The following is a 19,757-nucleotide window of genomic DNA, read 5'->3' on the forward strand; positions in this document are numbered from 1 at the left end:
GGTATAATATAAAAAGTGTTTAAAAAAGCACTTCTTCGAAGGATGAGTTGCGGAAACGTCTTCTCTGAGCTCAACAAGTTCAGTTGCTTTTTAAAACGCTTTTTGGATACCTGGACCAATATATTTGTTTATATCTGTTATCTGTTAGCAAAAAGAACGTAATTTGTTGCACTTTCCAGCTACAGACAGATGAACTTAACCAAAACAAAAACGCATACAGTTTTCTGTCAATATTGAGAAGTAAAATCTCACTGTTCTATCTGAGGAGATTGTTATAGTCACAGTATCGCCTGTTATACCAATTTAGCAGAAATTCGAACTAAACCAACAGGCTACCATAGCTAAAGCCGGATGGACAATCTGTTCATGCTAACTGGTGGTTTGTTTTAGCAATAGCATACATACATTGAATAAGAGAGGTTTTAGTTTTGTCATTTACCTCTTAACTAACTAAACTAATGTAATCACACTTTTTTTTTATAAGCAAGGTTTATGTTGATGCCCGTACTGACTCCAAAGTCAAACTAAACTATTAAAAGTTAATGAAACCGAACACATTAGCACCTTTGTGTCTCTTGACTAAATGTTTAGCTAAAACTAGCATATAGACTCACTGCTCAAGCTAACTGATGGCAGTGTACTTAGTGTACGTGAATTAAATAAGAGAGGGATCAGTTTTCTCATTTCTCATTTATTCAGCTAAGAATTACCAGTTGCGTATTAGCATATTTTAGCTAAAACGCAGGCTAAACCAAGTAAACCTGATGTTCTATCTGGACAGAAAGCAAGGTGGATGTTTCAGTTTCTTTTAATTATTTGCTCAATGCTAAAGAAGCCACCAACGGTATTACTATCATATCCATTTGCTAAATATGGAGCTAAAGCTAACACATGGAGCAGATCTTCAAGCTAACCAGCAGTTGGTTCAATAGTTTCAACCATGTATTGAGATTTTTTTTTTTTCATTTAACACTTAGCAGGGAATATAATTTCTTTGTACCCATTAAAACAAGATATAATATGTTAGTAACATGAGGTTAGCCAGACTGACAACTCCATGATCACTGTCTTTATGCTAAGCTAGGCTACCAGGCTGATGGCAGCAAGTTCATATTTAACAGCCAAATTGCTTTTGAGCAAAATGGACAATTTCCCTAAATGTTGACGTAATTTATAAATACTGAGGGGAGTGGCATTTCTATGTGTTCAGTTAGCTTAGATAAACGACCACTCTGTCGGAATGCTAATTGCAAAGCTAACCACTCGAGTCTAGTTTAGGTCTGCATAATTACTGGAAACTGAGCAAAACAACTTGCTTGAGCTCAATCCAACATAACCATTAGAAAACCTGAAAGTTTCATTTAAAAGTGTCAGAGGACGTGTCAAGGCAGAACCAGAAAACAAAATGACTTTAATAAAAATTTGAAAAAAGAACTGCAGGGTTGGCAGGATAATCCAAACAGACAAAGCCAAGACAAAGAACTGAACAGCAAGGGTAACAGTACAGTTGACTTGAAAGCAAACAAATGGAAAGGCCAAAAAAAGGTCAGACACTCTAATATTTTGTTGGACCGCCTTTAGCTTTGATTACAGCACACATTTGGTGCGGCATTGTTTTGATAAGCTAGTGCAATGTTACAAGATTTATTTGCATTCAGTGTTGCATTAAATTTTCACCAAGATCTTGTATTGATGATGGGAGAGTCTTACCACTGCGCAAAGCCTTCTACTGCACATCCCAAAGGTTCTCAATGGGGTTAAGGTCTTGACTCTGTGGTGGCCAATCCATGTGTAAAAGTGATGTCACATACTTCCTGAACCAGTCTTTCACAATTTATGCCTGATGAATCTTGGAACATGCCTGTGCCATCAGGGAAGAAAAGCTCCATTGATGGACCAGGCTGGTCATTGAGTATATTCAGGTAGTCAGCTGAACTCAGTCTTTGGACGTAATGTTGTTGAACCTAAACTTGAGCAACTGCAGTAACCTCAGATCCTAGCACTGCCCCCACAGGCGGGTGCAGTAGACACTAGGCATGATGGGTGCATCACCTCATCTGCCTCTCTACTTACCCTGATGCCCTGTGTGATCCTTATGCTCCCTAGACAATTGAAGCCTTTTTTCCCGGTTAGCCTCACTGGTTAGTGGTTTTCTTAAGGCTTCACAGCTGTTCAGTCCCAATCCCTTGAGTTCCTTTCACAATGCACATGTGGGAATGCTCTTACTTTCACTATTAGACGTAGCCATGTTGTCTACTGTTGTTTTCCTTCCATTTGATTTCACCGAACATTTATTTGATCGCCTATCTTGATCAATCAGGATCTTTTTCAGACCACATTTCTACCGCGAAAACGATGGTTCCTCACTATCCTTCCAGGTTTTAATAATGTGTTGGGACAGTTCTTTTAGTAGTTTCTGCCTCAATCTCCTTAAATATTTTCTGTGCTTGATGCATGACAACGATTTGAACCTTCTAAAACAGACTTTTCCACAACAACAGGATGTGTGTTTCGACATTCGTTGTTTAAGAAATGAGAATCTACTCGTTGCATGAGTTGGGGTTAAATAACTTGTTGCCAGCTGAACAGTAATTGCCCTTGCAGTAAATATCCAATAGGAGGCTCGTACCTATTTACTTAGTTAAATCCATGTGGCGACTTTTTTTTTTTGGCCAGGCAATGTATATACATGGGAAGAGGGATTAACGAGACACAGGTGAAAGTGAGGAAAAACACAGGAAGCACAGCAAGAGAAGAGACACCAAAGAAGAACAAAAACAGAAAACGCAAGGAAAACCAAATGGAGTCATAGAAAACATTCAGAATTCAAAACTATGTCAGGAAGAGCTAGTATGTTTGTTTTGTTTTTCATTTTAGTATTTTGGCAGACGACAAATTCTTTTTCACCTTTTCACTGTAAGCTATGGCCTAACTAGCTAGTGGCTGCTTCATGTATCTTCTCAGCTGTTGACAAGAAAGTAACAGAAAAGAATTGAGTTTCTTCTCTAATACATGGGCAGTAAACCTCTATAAACAACAATAAAAGCCGGCCATTAACTTATGTCTGTATGGTAGAGGCGAAGCTAGCCACTTAGCTTAGCCTCAACATAAGTACTGGACATAAGTACCGTAACCTTCATGTCAATAAGTAAGCCTTATGGGTGTTTGTACATATATTCTTAACGACAACATAGCTAACTGCTAACTGTCGTTTCACTGTATATTTACCATGCAGCTCATATGCTTGTGAGTTATTGTTGATGTTATCCTTTCAAATGTTAACTGGTGATACAAACACATGGGATTGGTTGACGTCAATGTGTTGCTGGAGTGTTGAAACTTTAGCCTGCACATTTCTGGCTTTCATTGAAAATGTATTGTAGTCCGTTGCTCTGTTGGCGCTAGCGTGAATAAGAGTGCACAATGCTAAACATTTCCTTTAAAACTTGGTTGAAATATTGGGCGTTAACGTTTCATTTCAACGTTACGCTCAGGCTTATTGACTGCATTGTTGTTTTCTTAAGAGTTCCACGTCCACTGGTGTTGGACCGATTTTAGAGAGGAATTTACTTTGAGGAATATAAAATGCTTCATTATTTTTTGCCACTGCCATCGTTATCACAACAGCAACGAGGCACTGCAAATCTAAAAACCTGAAAGTGTTGGGGAAACTAGAAAAGTTTTCACGAGGTGTTTGTGCGATGACTGCAAATGTGTTAATTTAAGCTTCTCGCCCTCTTTCATGTTCTAATTTCCAGTACACAACTGTTGCCTTACCGAGGACTTGGTGACTCAGCTGCTTGCTGATTTCAGAGAGATCAGATGCTCTTCATTTTGTTGCTCTATATGGGTGGAAAAAAGACTACAATTTCTATGCATTGCATGGCGATTGTTATTTCATAAAATAAATGGGTTTTGTCTCTCAGTAGCGAGACGTGTGCAACGACTTTTTCCATACATCACATCTCCATGCTTTGATTATTGAGGAATGCCTTGCCTTTTCTGCTCTTTGCACAGTTTAGATTTATCTCATAGGAAGCGACAATTGACTTTATTTCTTTTACACAGAGTGATGAATAGCGGGATGCTTTTTCCACTTGTTTGCAGTAGAAGTGGCTGGTCCTTGTCGGCGCTCTCTATGAAAAAAAAAAAAAAAAAAATAGGACAAAAATAGCTGTGTTTCAAACTGCAGTCTTCCCTGACCCAGCTGCTGGCACACATATTCCCCTCAGTATAAAGAAAGGAGAACAGTGTCCATTAGTATGCAAGGTGCCATCATAGCTTCGGAGGTCTGATAGAGGATCAGCTCCTTTTACAGTCCACTGAATGCTTGACCTGACTTTTTAAGGAAAGCCACACAGGACACCCCCCCCCCCCTTCCTCACACAAATACCCCAGTCACTTTGTTCAGTCATGGTTGAATTTTCTTCTGGGTCTCTCCTCAAGGTCAGTCAGTGTTTCATTCAGTCAGTTCACCTTCACGAGTCTCTCAAACTTATTTTTCACGCTGTTATTCTCCACCAGCGGGGAGATTGATTAGAAAAAACTGGAAGCTGAACACATTTGACATTGTTTCCTGAATAGTAGGTCACCCAATTAAATGTTCCCTGGCTTTTTGTTTCGTGTTATTTGCGGGGATAAATGGACAATGCAGCACTTCCTTTTTTTGGCTGCAGAGGAATGTGCTGGCTCAATGGCTGTTTGTTACCCAGGAAACAAATGAGCTTACAGTAAAAATTGATTTTGATAAATAGGGAAGCTGAAAAAAAGTAGGCCATGATTTCAGTAGCCAAATGAGACGATGATTTTCATAATAAAGTAAGACATTTCCAAGCAAAATTGCCATAAAAAAATGTCTTGGCTGCAGCTTCTGAAACTTGAGATTTTGCTGCTTTTATTTGTTTTAGATCAAGGGTCTTGAAGAGGACTACTATATCACTACTATATGTGTTCTATATTAAATATAAATATACATGATTATTATCATTTTGCATTCAAATTTTAAGCTATTCAAATAATGCACAGGTTCAAATATTCATTTTTTTTAATTTCAAACATGTGTAACAGTAGGGCCGTGCAACTGCCGTAAACATAAACATACCTGACATAAACATACATACATGGGATTTTACATGGGACTGAATAGGCTTTCTTTAGATTTGTGAGGGAAAATTAAAAAAAATGTATAAAAATGTTTTATCAACCAAAGATTTTGCCCCCAATGAACATCTTGTGAGACTGTAATTGCATTTCGCAGTCCTTACGGACGTAATACTGTTTCCTGACAATGATGAACTGTGCTGCTGTGCTATTCCAATGCGTTTGTGTTGCGCACAAACAAACATTCTGCATCTACAGCCACTGCACACAAGATAAATTTTATGCCATCGCCAACCAGTAAACAGCATTTTCTTGCAACTCTGTAAACCTCCTCTGTGTCATTCTCGCGGCGAGATTAGACATTTTTATGGTTGTAAGTAGAGCGCTTTAACCTAATTTCACACGGCGCCCTCCCGCCCTGATGGATTATAACCAGGTTTTTTTAATCCCTGTTGTTTTACCTGGAGCCTTAGCTGGATTTATTTCCTTTTTTCTTCAGTCGTGCATTACTCCCGTTTCTGAATTCAATAATGAGATTATGCTCTCGACTCTGAGACAAACTGTCTGGGTCTTAATGGTGCTACAGTTCACTGGGCGGTTGGTTGACCCATTTAGATGTTAGCGCTCAATACTGCACCGCGCTCCGTTGGAGAGTTTGGTGCAGCTGGACATCTAAAACTGGATTCAGTATGCAGAGCTGGTGCCTACACTTGCAAATAAATGTCCATTTAATTATTTATAAGACGTGCACAAATAAGAGACCTACTCGTGTGAATGTGTTTTATTTATTTATTTATTTTTTATATATGGTGGCTGCTAACAGTTGTTTTCGTGATCCTTTCATCCGTGGATTATTTTCTCAGTCAGGTGATTGATTTGTGCAGAGGTGAAGAAGGTTTTATCTGACTGAAACCTAAACATAATCAATTTGTTCTGTCGTGGTGGCAGCCAATCCTCACATGGAGGGGGAAACAGAAATGTAACATTATTTGGGATCTAATTGATAAATTGAATGTCATGCAGTGCAATACATATTGGGACAGATGCGCACGGTGGAAGGATTGCTCATTAGTCACCATTTGTGACCATTTTGTTGCATTTAAGGAGCCGAACGACATCTGTGATTAGGTGCAGAGGCGGGGGGGTCAGGTTTTGTGCTGCTGTTTAGGTTTTGGTGCGAAGCTGGTTGTATTTTGTAACAGCAAGGTGAGATATGTGGTTGTGTTGTGTCGGTTCATGCGGACTCTAAACGTTCCATTTTCTACGTATCGAACGGGACCCGATAACTGTATTAGCTGCTGCTCGCTCCACTGTCCGCTGGTGTGCATTAGCTCCACGTCTCAAGTATCACCATTACATTCGAGTCACAGAGCTAGGCATTGATTTTTCTAAATATAAAATACCTGTCAGTCTTTTAAAATCCCCGAAGGTCACTTTCCATTAGGCATTTCCAGAATCCTCTGGTAAATGTCTGGATGAAAATAATCGATCCGAAAGGATTATTTTTTTGCATTTTTTCTTTTTATTTTAAGCTGAATTAAAGATGTGGACATTTGTTGATTGACTATTCAGATATTTTATCTTTTTTTTTATCTAAACAATGTGTTACTGTTATTAGAAAAAGAAGGAAGAATATTGAATGGTATTTCTTGATAACTGGAAGAAAAACTGTCTCTAAAGGTTTTAGAAAGACCTTCAGCACAGTCTCAGGTATTGATAAGCAGTCTCTAAGTTAATTTTGTCATGTTGATCCAAACTGAGGCCAGTACAGAGGCCGGTGGTGGCAGTAATGTGAAGACATCGCCTCTCTCTCTCTGAGCGCCTCTGCACTTCATTTCTGATTTTAATCTCCTATATTCGGAGTTGTCTGGATATGGCCCCGCACATACCAATCCTGGCCTCGATCTGTCGGCTCCGTCTCCTATCCTGCATGGGCAGAGTGGTGCTGAAAGATCAGGGCTAACGCTAAGCTTGGATGCACAGTAGGAAAGACGAGGGAGAGGAGGGTGTGAGGTGTGGAGGAGACGTGTGTGCAACCAGGGAGAATTCGTAGGAGAGGGATTATGCGGAGTGTCCGTCTAGTTTTATTTTTCACCCTGTGGAATTTTTATACGGGCGCTGGAACGGCCCGCTCATAGTTTTCCCCCCGTATATTTGTGTCAGTGCTGATCCCGGTGACCCCGCCGCTGACTAACGCTTCAAGACGAAGCTGCTTCTCTCTCTTCAGACTCGGGTTTCTTTTTAGTTTTTTTTTTTTTTTTTTACAGTTTAAGCTCCTCTCACCAGCTGCTGCTCTAGTTTTGAAGTCACTGAAGTCGGCGGTGCTCTCGCCCGATTGGCTGTTCGCCTTTAACGCGGGGCAGATTACCCCGTTGTCATGGCTACAGCAAACAGGAAATGCCCCGAGGCAGGTAATGCTCCGGGGCCTCTCCCCTCGCGCGTGTGTGTGTGTGTGTGTGTGTGTGTGTGGTGTCCCTCGCGGGGGGAAACTTGGCTCATTACTGTTGCGTCGTCTTTCCATCTGCTCCTGCAATGCCTCGTCTTTTCAGGGCGACGGGAGCCGGAGCATGAACGCTCTCCTCTGGATAAAGATGCTTTGTCCCAAACAATCCCTGAAATCCAAGGTCGGCCCTAAACCCCTTATCTGCGGCTTCTTAGGTTAGGTGCTTAACGTGTCTTCTCACCAGAAAACGTCCAACCGGGGGAGCTCCGCGGACGTTTAAGTTTGTGCGAACCCTTTTCACCTATTTCCTCTCGGCGTATTGGACCGAACCACTTTGATCATAAAATACCAGCAGATGCTCTATTATTTCCAGCCGTCACGGGAGACTTTTCTCTCTTTCTTTGCAGACCTGCCCCGACCTACCCCCCCCTCCCACTTCATTACATATGCTGCAAGAAATCAGCGGTGAAATGTACTTCTCCTCTCTCTAATCCCCCCCTCAGCGAAGGTGTGGGTCCGTGTGCTTTTGTACAGTCCCTTTGATAGCGGCTGATGGCTATTGAGTGGCTTTCCCAGAGCTCTGGCCTTTAAGCAGCTTGAGCTGGGTTTTGTCTGCAGCTCTTAAACTGAAGAAAGAGAGGAGAGGGGCCCAGGAGTGGGAGCGAATCACACTACCCTCGGTACAGTCCGCATTCCCCCTAGTGCACCCCATCTGTCTGTGACAATAATGTTGACGAGGGCAGGTTTGTAGCTCTGGTATGTAAACGTTACCACTGGGAACTGTACGTTATACGTCAGCGCCGATGTAACGTTTCAGTCTTCCCTATTCCTCTTTTTTTTTTCTCCTTCCTTTCTGTGACTGTAAATAACAAGGCCAAAGTCACCACACTGTGGATATGCTTCTCTTTCCTTTCCTTCAGCCTTTTGTTGCACAGCATCAAAGCAAAAAAGCCATCAAAGGCTTTTCGTTCCAATTAAAATTTAATTTCACACAATTACGCCAAGAATTTTGACCACTTTGAACTGGAAGACAAATGTCGTTTTTAGAAATAGCAACGGTTCCTGCACTACCGTGCGGCCATAACATTATGACCAGCTGCTTGATATTGTGCAGATCTCCCCTTTTGAAGCCAAAACAGCCCTGATCCATGGAGACGTGGGCTGGTCTAGACCTCTGAAGGTGCACTGTGGTCATTTAAGTCCTGAATGGGGCCTTCATGGATGTTTTGAGAACACAGTGATCAGTGATATCATCTTCCCTTCTTTTGTTTAGAGTAGCTCATTTGGAAAGCTGTGCAGATTTTTTTTAGCATTGAACTCAATAAATATGAATGTAATGTTTCATGTTATAGTTTATTTGTATGTGCTCTCTGTCTGATATCGCTGTAAGCTGAATATCTCTCAGATACATGTTTCATAGACCAAATTTAATTGTTTAATTAAGAAGATTAAACTCTGTTGTAGCCTATCGCCACACATTTTGTCATTTTGGAGGTTTTGTCAAGGCTTAAAAGCAGAGGTCTCCCAGTGTCCTTTGTTGGGATCCTACTGTAAAATGATGGTGCAGCTGGGACTGCAGGGTAGAAAACAGACCAGACCGTTTACTGGGTGTCAGGATGAGCTCTTTGTCTCCCCCACGCGGCCAAATAGGGAATTGAAGAATTTTTAAAACCGTTAAGAAGATGCTTCGAGAATAAAATCATCCATGGGACTTTGGCTCTCACAATCTTTAATCATCATTTCACTGTATCTCATGTGGCTTAATTTTCATTCTTTAGTCTTTATCTCCAAAAGGCCCCGACGTTGCGTCCCTCCATTAGTAGCTCCCTGACTCCTTGCTTGTTTGCTCCCCCTGTTGGTCATTAATTACACCACTGCGGCTCCCTTACCCCCTGTTAGCCCCCCTCTGCCCCCTTGTCTGCTACACACTGGGGCATTACCATTTGGTGAGACTGACTGGCTTTGGTGAAGGAGCCGATGGGGGTCCGGCAGGGGGTACTCCCGCGCTCAAGGCTCTTTTGCATCGCCTGAGCTGCCGGATCTCTTTGTTATCATTAAACGCCCACGTGCCATAGATGGAGAAACGAGAGATTGGCACAGTCTCTCAACCTGATCAGATAAGCTGGGTGGATTGAGCTCTTGACCTTGCAGGAGGCGCACACTGTGTGCCTCTACAATAAATATATTTAAAGCTCCTGCCATATATTATGTAATTCAAGGCTGATCTAACGTGAAGCATGACCACTTATGTGTCAGCGTTTGACTGCAGGGAGTACGCAGATGGACTGGGGCGGCAGTAAAAAAAAAAAAAAAAAAAAAAAAATTGAGTCAAGGTTCGGACTCCTCGAAACCTCCTTCACTGGATTATGAGCGGGGAGCAGCAGTAGCCTCCTCTCACCAGCAGGTGTCGCCAACAAGCAAAGTAATGATGCTACAAGCTGTCAGGAAACAATTGCGGATTAATTCCAATAAGCAGGAAGTTTGTTGGGCGCATGTTTGGATTTTTTATTTTTTCTGACCGCTGCTGCTCTTTTCCTGACCGCTTTGCATTCGCACGACGTGTAAGAGAAGACGAGGATTCATAAAACCTCCCCGTTGAATGATTTTGATACTTGATACATCCTTTAGAAGGTCGTGACCTCCGAACTAGAGGTCACAGACCCACTAACCAGCTGTCCACACAATAACTGCACGGTCGTCCTCTCGTTTCTGCAGCTCAGAAATGGAGCACGCTTTTAAAGGGCTCGCCCGGCCGACGCTGGTGTTGATTAAAGGACAGATTTTGCGCTAATTGACTGTTTAGGCTGTACTTTGACACCTGGTCCCACACTCCTCTGCCATTTTCACACCAGCAGAGCGGAGGACGAGCAAAGAGAAAACTGTGACAGTTTGCCATTAGGTGTCACCGAGCCAAGCCCCCCCCCCCCCTTCCCTCGCCCCCCTGCCCCCCCACTTTGAATCTGCCCCACTTCACCTCCTTTGTCATTCAAATCACCTCATGAATATTTCACTCCTCTGATCTGCTGGAAGACGGAAGATCGGAGCGGAGGGGGTGGTGATGGGTGGGTGGGTGGTGGGGGGGGACTCGGAGCAGACTTGAAAGAGTCATAATCTTCAGCGTGGCGTGGTTTTTGTCAGAGTAATGACCTGTGTGGCGGCGGCGGCGGCGGCGGCGGTAGGCGAAGCTGCAGAAATCACAGCTCCCTCACAGAAAGAGCCAGTGCTTCTGTTCCTGAGTCTTTACGTCGTTCCTTTTTCGGGGGGATTTAGTGTTCTACATTTTGTAGAGGAGAAGGGCATTTAGAAATAAATATATCATAAGAGAGCGTAATTACATGTGCCAAGTGCCGCAGTCACCTTGCTCTGCGGACCAGTGTGTTTGTTTGCTGTTACACTGTAGCCACAGTCAGAGAGCAGCCTCTGGGCCGACTACTGGGTCAAAGGTAAAAGCTAATGAGGGGAGTGGAGGCTATACTTGTAGCTCGTGAATGCACCCTGACGGAAAGACAGGAAACAAAGGTGCTCTTGACGTGGCCTCATCGCCGTGTGTGAAGTGGCTTTAGAGCGGCGTCGAGATAAAACGCTGGGAGACGGACGACGGTTTCCCCGACTGGAGCAGAAATCATCAACACGGCGTCATAACTCCATTATACACTCGCTTTCCACTCCATTAGCGGCACCAGCGACTACAAATGCATTCTAGTAACGGCCTGCGCTAAATCTTCATTGAAAATAACTGAGAGAGATGTGGTTTGTTGAACTATCGAATTGTGCCGACACATGCTTCTGTTATTTTGACGCTCGGCTAAACACGGAAACGCAGTTTAATACGTTTAACAGAACCACAAACTAAATCCTGAATAACACAGCTGAATTACCACCTTTCTGCCTCAACATAAACCGAACATTAGAACGAGATAAGTTGGGCTTCTGTTATTATTTTTATTCTGAAAATCTAATTTATGTTTTTTGTATTTTCTTACATTTTTATTTTTGTGTTTTTTTGTTTTTTTTGCACCACTGAGTAAAGTGAGTCAGATTCCTTGTATGTGCTCACATACTAATAAAGATTCAAGATCACAAGAGTCACGAGATAAGAAAGAACGGATATGAACCAGACATGCACATAAGAATAATAATTATAAGATAAAATGAGAAAATGAATGAGGTAGACATAAAAAATTACAAAAAAATGTACAATCTAGTTTACATGAGATGTACAAACATTTAGAAAGTGTCCTAGTGTATTGTTAACCTTCATTAGAGCAGGACTGTTATATTAGGACGTACTCCCGTTCGCTAGTGTACCTAATGTTTTGGCAAGTGAGCGTATAAACCCTGCGAGTCGAGCAGAAATCTCATTTATATATATTCGAGTGTGTGCGTGTACACGTGTGTTAATGATATGCACCGTGGTCCCTTTAAGAGGCGATGTCCTTTTTTTTTTTTTTTTTTTTTTCTCTTTTTTTTTTTTTGAGAATGAACCCAGACTCGGTGCGACTCCGTGTGAGCCCACCGTGGCCTCCGGGCTGGCCACCGGAGAGAAGGGGTGGTGGGTGGGGGTGGGGGGGGAGGTTGAAGCTGCACCGGAGGATTGGCTAACCGGCTCCTAGCCTTCCCCAGCCCCCGTTCAGACCAGACGGCAGCCTTCGCCACGCCGCATGCCCTTATCTACCAATGGAATGCAACAGCTGTGCGGGGGAGCGGATGGGTGGGCTGGCTGAAACCCCCCTCCCAGACCCCCGTATGGCTCAAACTCCCCCCCCCACCACCACCACACACCCCCACTCCCTCCTCTCCCTCCGCCGCGGCTCCCCCCCCCCTCCCACCCCCCCCCTACCCCACTCCACCTCCAAGCGACGTGCCGGGCTCCTGAAAGGCAGCTCAACTAAAAAGTGAGCTAGACACAGTGAGAGGCTCGGCAGGGCTGCTGCACATTCAAAATAGAGGGAGAGGGAGGGAAGAGAGAGACGGAGAGAGAAGGAGAGTCAGGGACAGGCAGTGCTGAAAAGGAGAGCACAAAGAGAAGGAAAGTGGAGCAGGGGAGGGGAACAGGAGGCTGGGTGAAGGGAGAGGGAAAGACAAAAGAAGGAGAGGGGAGACGTAGCAGGGTGAACGGAGGGGACCAAGCAAATGGCTACGGAGGAGACGGCGGGGGGAGCCAGGAAAGCCACCAAGAGCAAACTGTTTGAGTTCCTGGTCCATGGAGTGGTGAGTGGCGCTGTCCGTCATTCCCGTGAAGGGAGCTGGGCTCTGGCATGCATCCGTGTGTGTGTGTGTTTGTGTGTGTGTGTGTGTGCGCTGCAGCGGTCTGTGTGTGTGTGTATGTGTGTGTGAGAGAGAGATAGCTGGGTAAAGCTGGCCATGTGAAGGTTATTTCCAGCCCCCTGGATCCCAGCCTGTTAGGAGGCGGCTGGAGAGAACAAGAAGTGGAGCAGCGTGGATGGATGGGGCTGAGCGGGAGAAGGATGGGGAGCAGAGGATTTCTAAACACGAGGTCGAAACGGGATAATTGTAGAAAGAGAAGCTGAGCGGCGGCGGCGGCGGCAGCAGCGAGCAGAGGCAGAAAAAGCAGCCAGCTCCCCCTTTGGCTAACGGAGGAGCACACTGAGCATGCTTCCCTGGGAGTCACACACATAGACAGAGGAGGAGGAGGGGAGGAGGAGGGGTGGTGGTGGTGGTGGTGGTGGTGGTGTGATGGCGGGGAGGGTGGGGGGATGACGAGTCCACTCAAAACAACAGAGTCAGAGTAGCCTTCCAGGCGGCGTGCCGTTGGCTGGTGGAAGGAGTCGAACCTGTAAGGTCACGAGACGAGCGGACGTAGTATCGTAGATGGAGCCGAGGCAGGCTGCCAATAGTCCCGGAGATCAAGCAGAACAATCGGCCCATTCATGTGGAGCTAGCATGAAACGTCAAGTCAAGTGCTGCTCACGGTTAGAGGTTAGGCAACTGTTACCGTGAGCCTCGTACGGCGCGTTAGTGACAGCACATGGACGACAGCGGCGGCTTGTTTTCAGCGACGGGATGAGTGAATTATTGGGGGGTTTGAGGATGTTGTAAAAATCTCTGTTGGAGCCTTTTAGCACGTTTGACTTTGACTGAAGTGTGTAAATAAACTGGAGGTTTATGGTCCATGTTTCACCCCCTTAAATGAAGCCATGTGGCTGAGATCCCCTCGTCTTATGTCATGTAGATTAAGGAATGGTTCCCCTCCCCCTGAATTAAATTTTTAGAGCGACTAATTACTTTTAATTATCACTTAACTTCATTTAGTCTACTTCCCAAAGCTCAAGGTGACACCTTCAAAGGTCTCGTTTCTCATCATTTAAGAAATTAAATCTTCAAACTCAGTACATTGGGATTGGAGAATTTGAAGCTTCTTCTCTTTTTTAACACTTTTTTTTTTGTAAAATTAATAAAAGCCTTAATCAATTATTAAAATATTTGCCATTTCGCCTGTAATGTCTTTTCTGTACTTTTTTATTGGGAGAAATACCAAATGACAAAATATTTAATAACATTAACTTTTTTAATCAGCAATATTATTTGTATTTTTTATATATATATTGATCTGGTGAAATAAAATCAAGTTTATTTAACCTTTTATTTAACCACACAGATGCCGTTGAGATCGTAATCTCGTTTACAAAGGTGACCGTAAAATCTAAAAAAAAAAAAAAAAAACCTAATAATCTGGTGACCACTCGGATTCATTTCGCGACCACATTTGGGGTCCTAAACCGTGCGCTGAAGCGCGTTCTTTGGTCGCAAACATGCTTGTAATTCTGGAGGCGCGTCTGTGGTTTCGGCTTCTTCATTAAGTCGAAAACCTTTGCGCGGATTCTAAAATAGGACTTCCTTTAACGAGACGATGAAACAGACTTCGGTGGTGGTTTTTCTGTTCAGCTGAAGAATGAAAGACGAGAAGAAATGAGACAAAAGGAGGAGAAGAAGAATGTGGTTTGAAGAAAAGTGTGAATTTGAGGGAGGCAGTCACCTTGCGGGCGCCGTCCTCTGGGTTGGAGAGAGTTTAAATGATAAATAGGAATGATAATGTAATAATAATGATGAAATTGCTTTTTCTTTTGAGGATCAGTAAGTTACGTTGTGATTGGTTCTGTCTGGCCTGGAATCCAAATTTAAGTGTGGGTGTTCATTATTCCCGGCGAAGGTCTGAAGGGCCAGTGAAATCTTACAGATGTAAACGTGATTTTGTTCGTTTGTTGTCGAAGACATTCACGATAAAATAACTTGCTGTGTGTGGAGAAGCGTACGTCACGGTGGCGTCTCTGATTGGTGGTAAATTTCCCGCCTTCAAAAATGGCGCATTTCCAAACTCATGCTAATAAATACCGAGTCTCGCTAAGCTAAGCTAAGCTGAGTTGAGTGTAAGTTTCAGCAGTTGACAGAATATTTTTAGTATTTGGCCTATTTTCAATACGATTAATAGAGGAAGTAATCCCCAACGACTCAACTGTCCGTCGTAAATAGTGATTTCATGCTGTAGATGCTTTATTCTGAACTACGGTTCACTTCTGCTCTCATCCTGAACTCCTTCCTAAACCCCTGAGAACACAGAGAAGGTCAAAGACACTTTATTTATTTTTATTTTTTTACATCTTAAAGTCCGACTTCTGGTTCTAACTCCATTTAAATCAGTGCTGATGGTCGGGCGCGGTGACACCCGCTGGATTTATACACTGAAACAAGATGAGGCATTGTGTCTGTGACAGGAGCGGTCATTACAGGGGCTTTCGGCGCTGAAGCCCTGCGCACGGAGACAGACTTTAGGAAACAATGGAGCAGGTGATTGATGAGCCAGATGAGCGTGTCCTCTCAACAGACCAATTAACCTTGATGAGGCTCTGGCTGCTCCAAGCCAAATATTTCCCTCTGCTTATTTTCTCTCGTGCGTGCCTCTCTCCTTTCTTTCTCCTCTCTCTCTCTCTCTCTCTGCCTCGCTCTGCCTCTCTTTCGCCCACATCTCAAGATGGAAAAGTCCTGTTGTAATAGTTGCGGCAGGTTCCTCTGTGTGTGTGCGCTGCAGAAAGGAGAAATATTTATACAGCGGGATATGGGGTTGATTTGGTGCAGTTTGTGAGCTTGTGGCGAGAGATGACGTCCCGCTCCCCCCTTCAAACGCAGCAAAGTTAACTTTTAGATAGACAAAGACGCACGAGCGGGGACGTGTTTACACGCGTGGAGCACATATAAATACGGCTTAGACATCCATAGTTGTGGCTACTGAAGGTCGGAGCGTTCCCGATCTCCGGTTCGATGGGTGCAGCGAAGTCTCTTCCTCTTTCACTATCTCATTATCTGCCTTCACCTCCCTCCGCTGTGCTACTTCCCTGGCTCAGGATTGTGTTGTGTGGAGGTCAGCGATGGCCGCGGTGAAGGGAAAAGCCTTCCAGCGCTCTCTGCGTGGGAAACCCCGATAAGCCAAAACATAACACGACACACTGTGGCTTCGTCGTCTTCAGCGCGTTCGGGTTGTGTTCTTGCGCAACAGAAAGCGTTGCCGTCACCTTTCTCTTTACCGAATTACACAATGACGCGTAGTCTTTCTATATGGTTTTAGTTTGTGAAATAACTTCTGAGGTCTCAAGGTGAAAGAATTGTGTCTGCGAGGAGCCAAATTTAAATAATGGCCACTTGACTTCACACAGTGTCCTGGATAATCCACAGACCTTGCCATGATTCAGTTTTTATTGAAGCTGCTCTGTCGTTGCTGTGAAGGTAATAAAGGTGTTGTCTTTGGGAAATCTCAGCACAGAAACATGCCTGCACGGTTAGATTCCTCTACAGATGAATTAGAAAATGTGTTCGTTTAGTTTTGATGAATTAAACTTTTACTCGAAGCAGGATTTAGATAATTTTACGCTGTGATATTAACAGGTGAAATGACATCTGTTGAGACATTGTTGAGGGACGTGAAGATCAGAAGATCAAATACATCAAGTTCCCTACCTCCCATACGTTGCCTCGGACTAGAGCTGCAACAAACTTATCTTGGTCGTTTAGTTTAGTCAAATAATGTCAAATAAAATGTCAATAATTATCATTCAAGCCACTTAAATATGAAGATTTTATGCTTTTCTGATACATCAAGGACATCGCAGATCTGCTGTGTTTCAACACACACATACATAATAAATGAATAAATGGGGGAAAAATGATGTAGAATTAAAAATGTGGATGTACAAACTCACAGTTAAGACAGTTGTTAAATTTCTTCAGCTCTTATTATCTTCAGTAAATGTCAAGACATATAAAATAATATTATTGTCTTTCTTAATTGGAGAAAACGTGTGTAAAGCAACACCTTAATTTGTTAGTCTCAATCTAAAGTCAACAAACACTGTATTGGAGCTGATATTTAAGCAATATTTAAACAGAAGTGTCCGTTAGCAATGATTTGACCATCTGTGCTTCTAAAATGAGTGAAATGATTAATAATTGTGCTGCTACTATCAAATCTAAAAAAAAAAAACTCTTTTGCAGTCTTACAGCTTTTTAGAGTACTTAGAGTACACTGACGATGTAACCTACACCGATGTGAGACATTTATGCTCGTCAATCTGTTTCACTTTTTCTCTTTCTACATCCTGCTTCACTTTTAACAATGGCGACTGAAACTTTCCCCAAAATTTCGCCAAAGACGAGTCTTACAAATGTTCGTATCTCCAATCAACCTCACTTAACCTTTCCTCCTGACATAAACATGCTCAAGTTTTGACTTTAAATGTAGCTAAATGTAGTAGGGACAGTGAATCATGTGTAGTATTTAAAGAAATTTAAATTTGCGAGGGAAAATGAAATATACATATATATATATATAAAGAATGTCCAATCAACCAAAGATTTTGCGACCCATCCTGCAGTACCTCTGCGGACAACCTAGGGGTCGTGTACCCCCTATTGAAGACCTAACTCAGGTGTCTTCAACGTTTTTCAGGCCAAGGACCCCCAAACTGATGAGAGATTAAGTAGGGGGACCCCCTACCTACTATATGTGTTCTATATTAAACTCGGCCTAGTGCTATTTATAAATATACATCATTATTATCATTTTGCATTCAATATTAATCTATCCCTTATCCCTGGTGTCCATGGTAATGTGTATTTAAAGAAATTTAAATTTGTGGGGGGAAATTTGAAAAATTATATAAAAAATGTCTAATCAACCAAAGATTTTGCGACCCCCCCCCTGCAGCACCTAAGTTACCTAAGTTCTAAACTGTAGATTGAGACGCTTTCTGTCATAATTCCAAAAACTAAAATAAGATAAGACAGTCAACTTCATGTTCATTACAAAATATATAGAATGTTTTTATACGGGGAAACCTTCATTTAGTTAGCCTGATAGCATAATTGCCTAAGTCATATTTTAACGTTTTTGGAAAACAAAAAAACCACAAGCTTTAGAAAGCACATTGGTATTTTTATTGATCTCGTAACAGTAAGTAAACAAAAAATGACTTAGGCAATTACGCTATTAGGCTAACGATTTAATTAGTTTCCACCAAAGCCAAAAACACCAAAATCTTGAAGCAGAGCGAGCTACATTGTTATTTGTCACATCCACCGTAAGATTAAGTGGAGTATGAGGCAGCAGAATAAAAATAAGGATGAAATCACCGTGTGGTGAATACCTTCTAAAATATTTCATAACGAGCCCCGTGTTCCTCATCCTCGGTTTTTTAATTGAGTTCATGGCTCCACTCGAGGCCTGCGAGGGACCCTGCATGTAGCAACCCACAGATTTATATGTTTAGTACGGTGTGGGTTAAGTTTGGCCTCCTCAAATCCCTCCAGCTTTCCAAAGAGATGCCAACACACTTCTCAGATATCCATCCACATGGCAGATTCGATTGCTGGCTGGCTGGCTGGCTGGCTGGCAGAGTGTTGGAGTCTGTTCAGCAGGTCAGATTATAGAGTACTACTCATTGTGTGTGTGTGTGTGTTAGTGTGTGTGTGTGGATTTACATTATCCAGCTATGGTTTGTATCTGCTATCTGGAAGGCTCAAATTCTCCAGACAGCCGGGTTGTAGCAGCAGCAGCGGCAGCAGCAGCAGCAGTCAGTGTGTCTGGGTGGTTTTGCCTGATGTCTGTTATTGAGTGTTATTAAGTAAAAACAAGGGGTTCTCGTAAGACTGCACAAGTTGGAGCAGGAGGTTCTGACCATATGTTGTTTTATCCTCTCGTGTTTGAGACCCTATGACCCCCCCTCCCCTGCCCTCCCCCCTCCTCCCTGTGGTCTACATCCCATCCCCCCCCCCACCTCTGTCAAACTCCTAGAGTGACAGCAGCGTCTGCTTTGGCTTCTTATCACGGGATCTCTGCTAGGTCCGTTTCAAAGGGCACATAATACGTCAGCCTTTCGTATTCTGTCACGATCTGTTCGGAGGTATAAAATCCCCCCCACCCCATGTGAATTCACGCATTTGCGCCTTGGCACAGTTTAACGTCTAGTTTCCTTTTCAGCTGTTTATTGCCCCGGCTCTTTTGTTTGTTCTTGGTGTGTTTGTGGACGGTCTAAAGATCATTGGGATTCAGATATGTACAGGCAGCGGTCCGCATGCAGGACCTCAGGACCCGCGGGACGCACAGTAACGCCAGAAAGATTTCTTAGAAGAATAATCCAAGCGAACAAGTAGCTCGGTGAACATGTGCTCGAATTGTGCCTCCGCGCTCAGTAATGAGGCACACACCTGACGCCATATTTGCTCTTTTGAATGACAGAAAGACGGAGAAGAATACTTTTTTAATGCGACAAGGATTTTTATATTTTCGGATCAATTTGTGCACACAGCGCCGACAGATTTGCACACAAAACACGTGTTTTACATCTCAAATAAGACTTTAAAAATACATACTCCGCATTTCCATTTAATTCTAATTTATGCCCCTTCATATTTAGTCTGAGGGACGTGTTGTACTCTTTTATTTGACAGCTGTACTCGCAGATTTACATTTTTATACACCGTCTCGTGACGAGCTCATAAAATAAACACGATGCACAGTATCGATCGAACCGCTCGACAGTCGTCCTCTGAGGGAGGGGGAAAAAGCCCTTTTCACCTTCGCTTCCCTGAACATGAACTAAGCATTAATCCCTTAGTAAGATGATTTTCTTCTCGTGTAAAGTGTAAATTGTGAGTAATTACTAAAGAAAATGAGGTTTATTTTCAGTTGGAACGCAAGTACGCA

At 43.1% G+C, this 19,757-nt stretch overlaps 1 protein-coding gene across 5 annotated transcripts in view; it reads left to right on the top strand.

Annotated features, from left to right (window-relative positions):
- The window catches only part of smarcd3b (SWI/SNF related, matrix associated, actin dependent regulator of chromatin, subfamily d, member 3b), a 42,336-nt gene that overhangs the window by 1,623 nt on the left and 20,956 nt on the right, over window positions 1–19,757 (top strand). For 2 of the 5 annotated variants that reach the window (XM_047568042.1, XM_047568043.1), the window contains exon 1: window positions 12,443–12,754. The exons of 1 other annotated variant lie outside the window; for it this stretch is intronic. In XM_047568042.1, the coding sequence (XP_047423998.1) occupies window positions 12,677–12,754 (78 nt within the window). In that variant the 5' untranslated portion in view covers window positions 12,443–12,676. Of the gene's footprint in view, window positions 1–12,442; window positions 12,755–19,757 lie in introns of those variants that run through there. 2 more of the 5 variants (XM_047568045.1, XM_047568046.1) reach the window with 1 other exon arrangement.

The sequence above is a fragment of the Mugil cephalus genome, chromosome 18, assembly GCF_022458985.1.
Source record: "Mugil cephalus isolate CIBA_MC_2020 chromosome 18, CIBA_Mcephalus_1.1, whole genome shotgun sequence".
Lineage (NCBI taxonomy): Eukaryota > Metazoa > Chordata > Actinopteri > Mugiliformes > Mugilidae > Mugil > Mugil cephalus.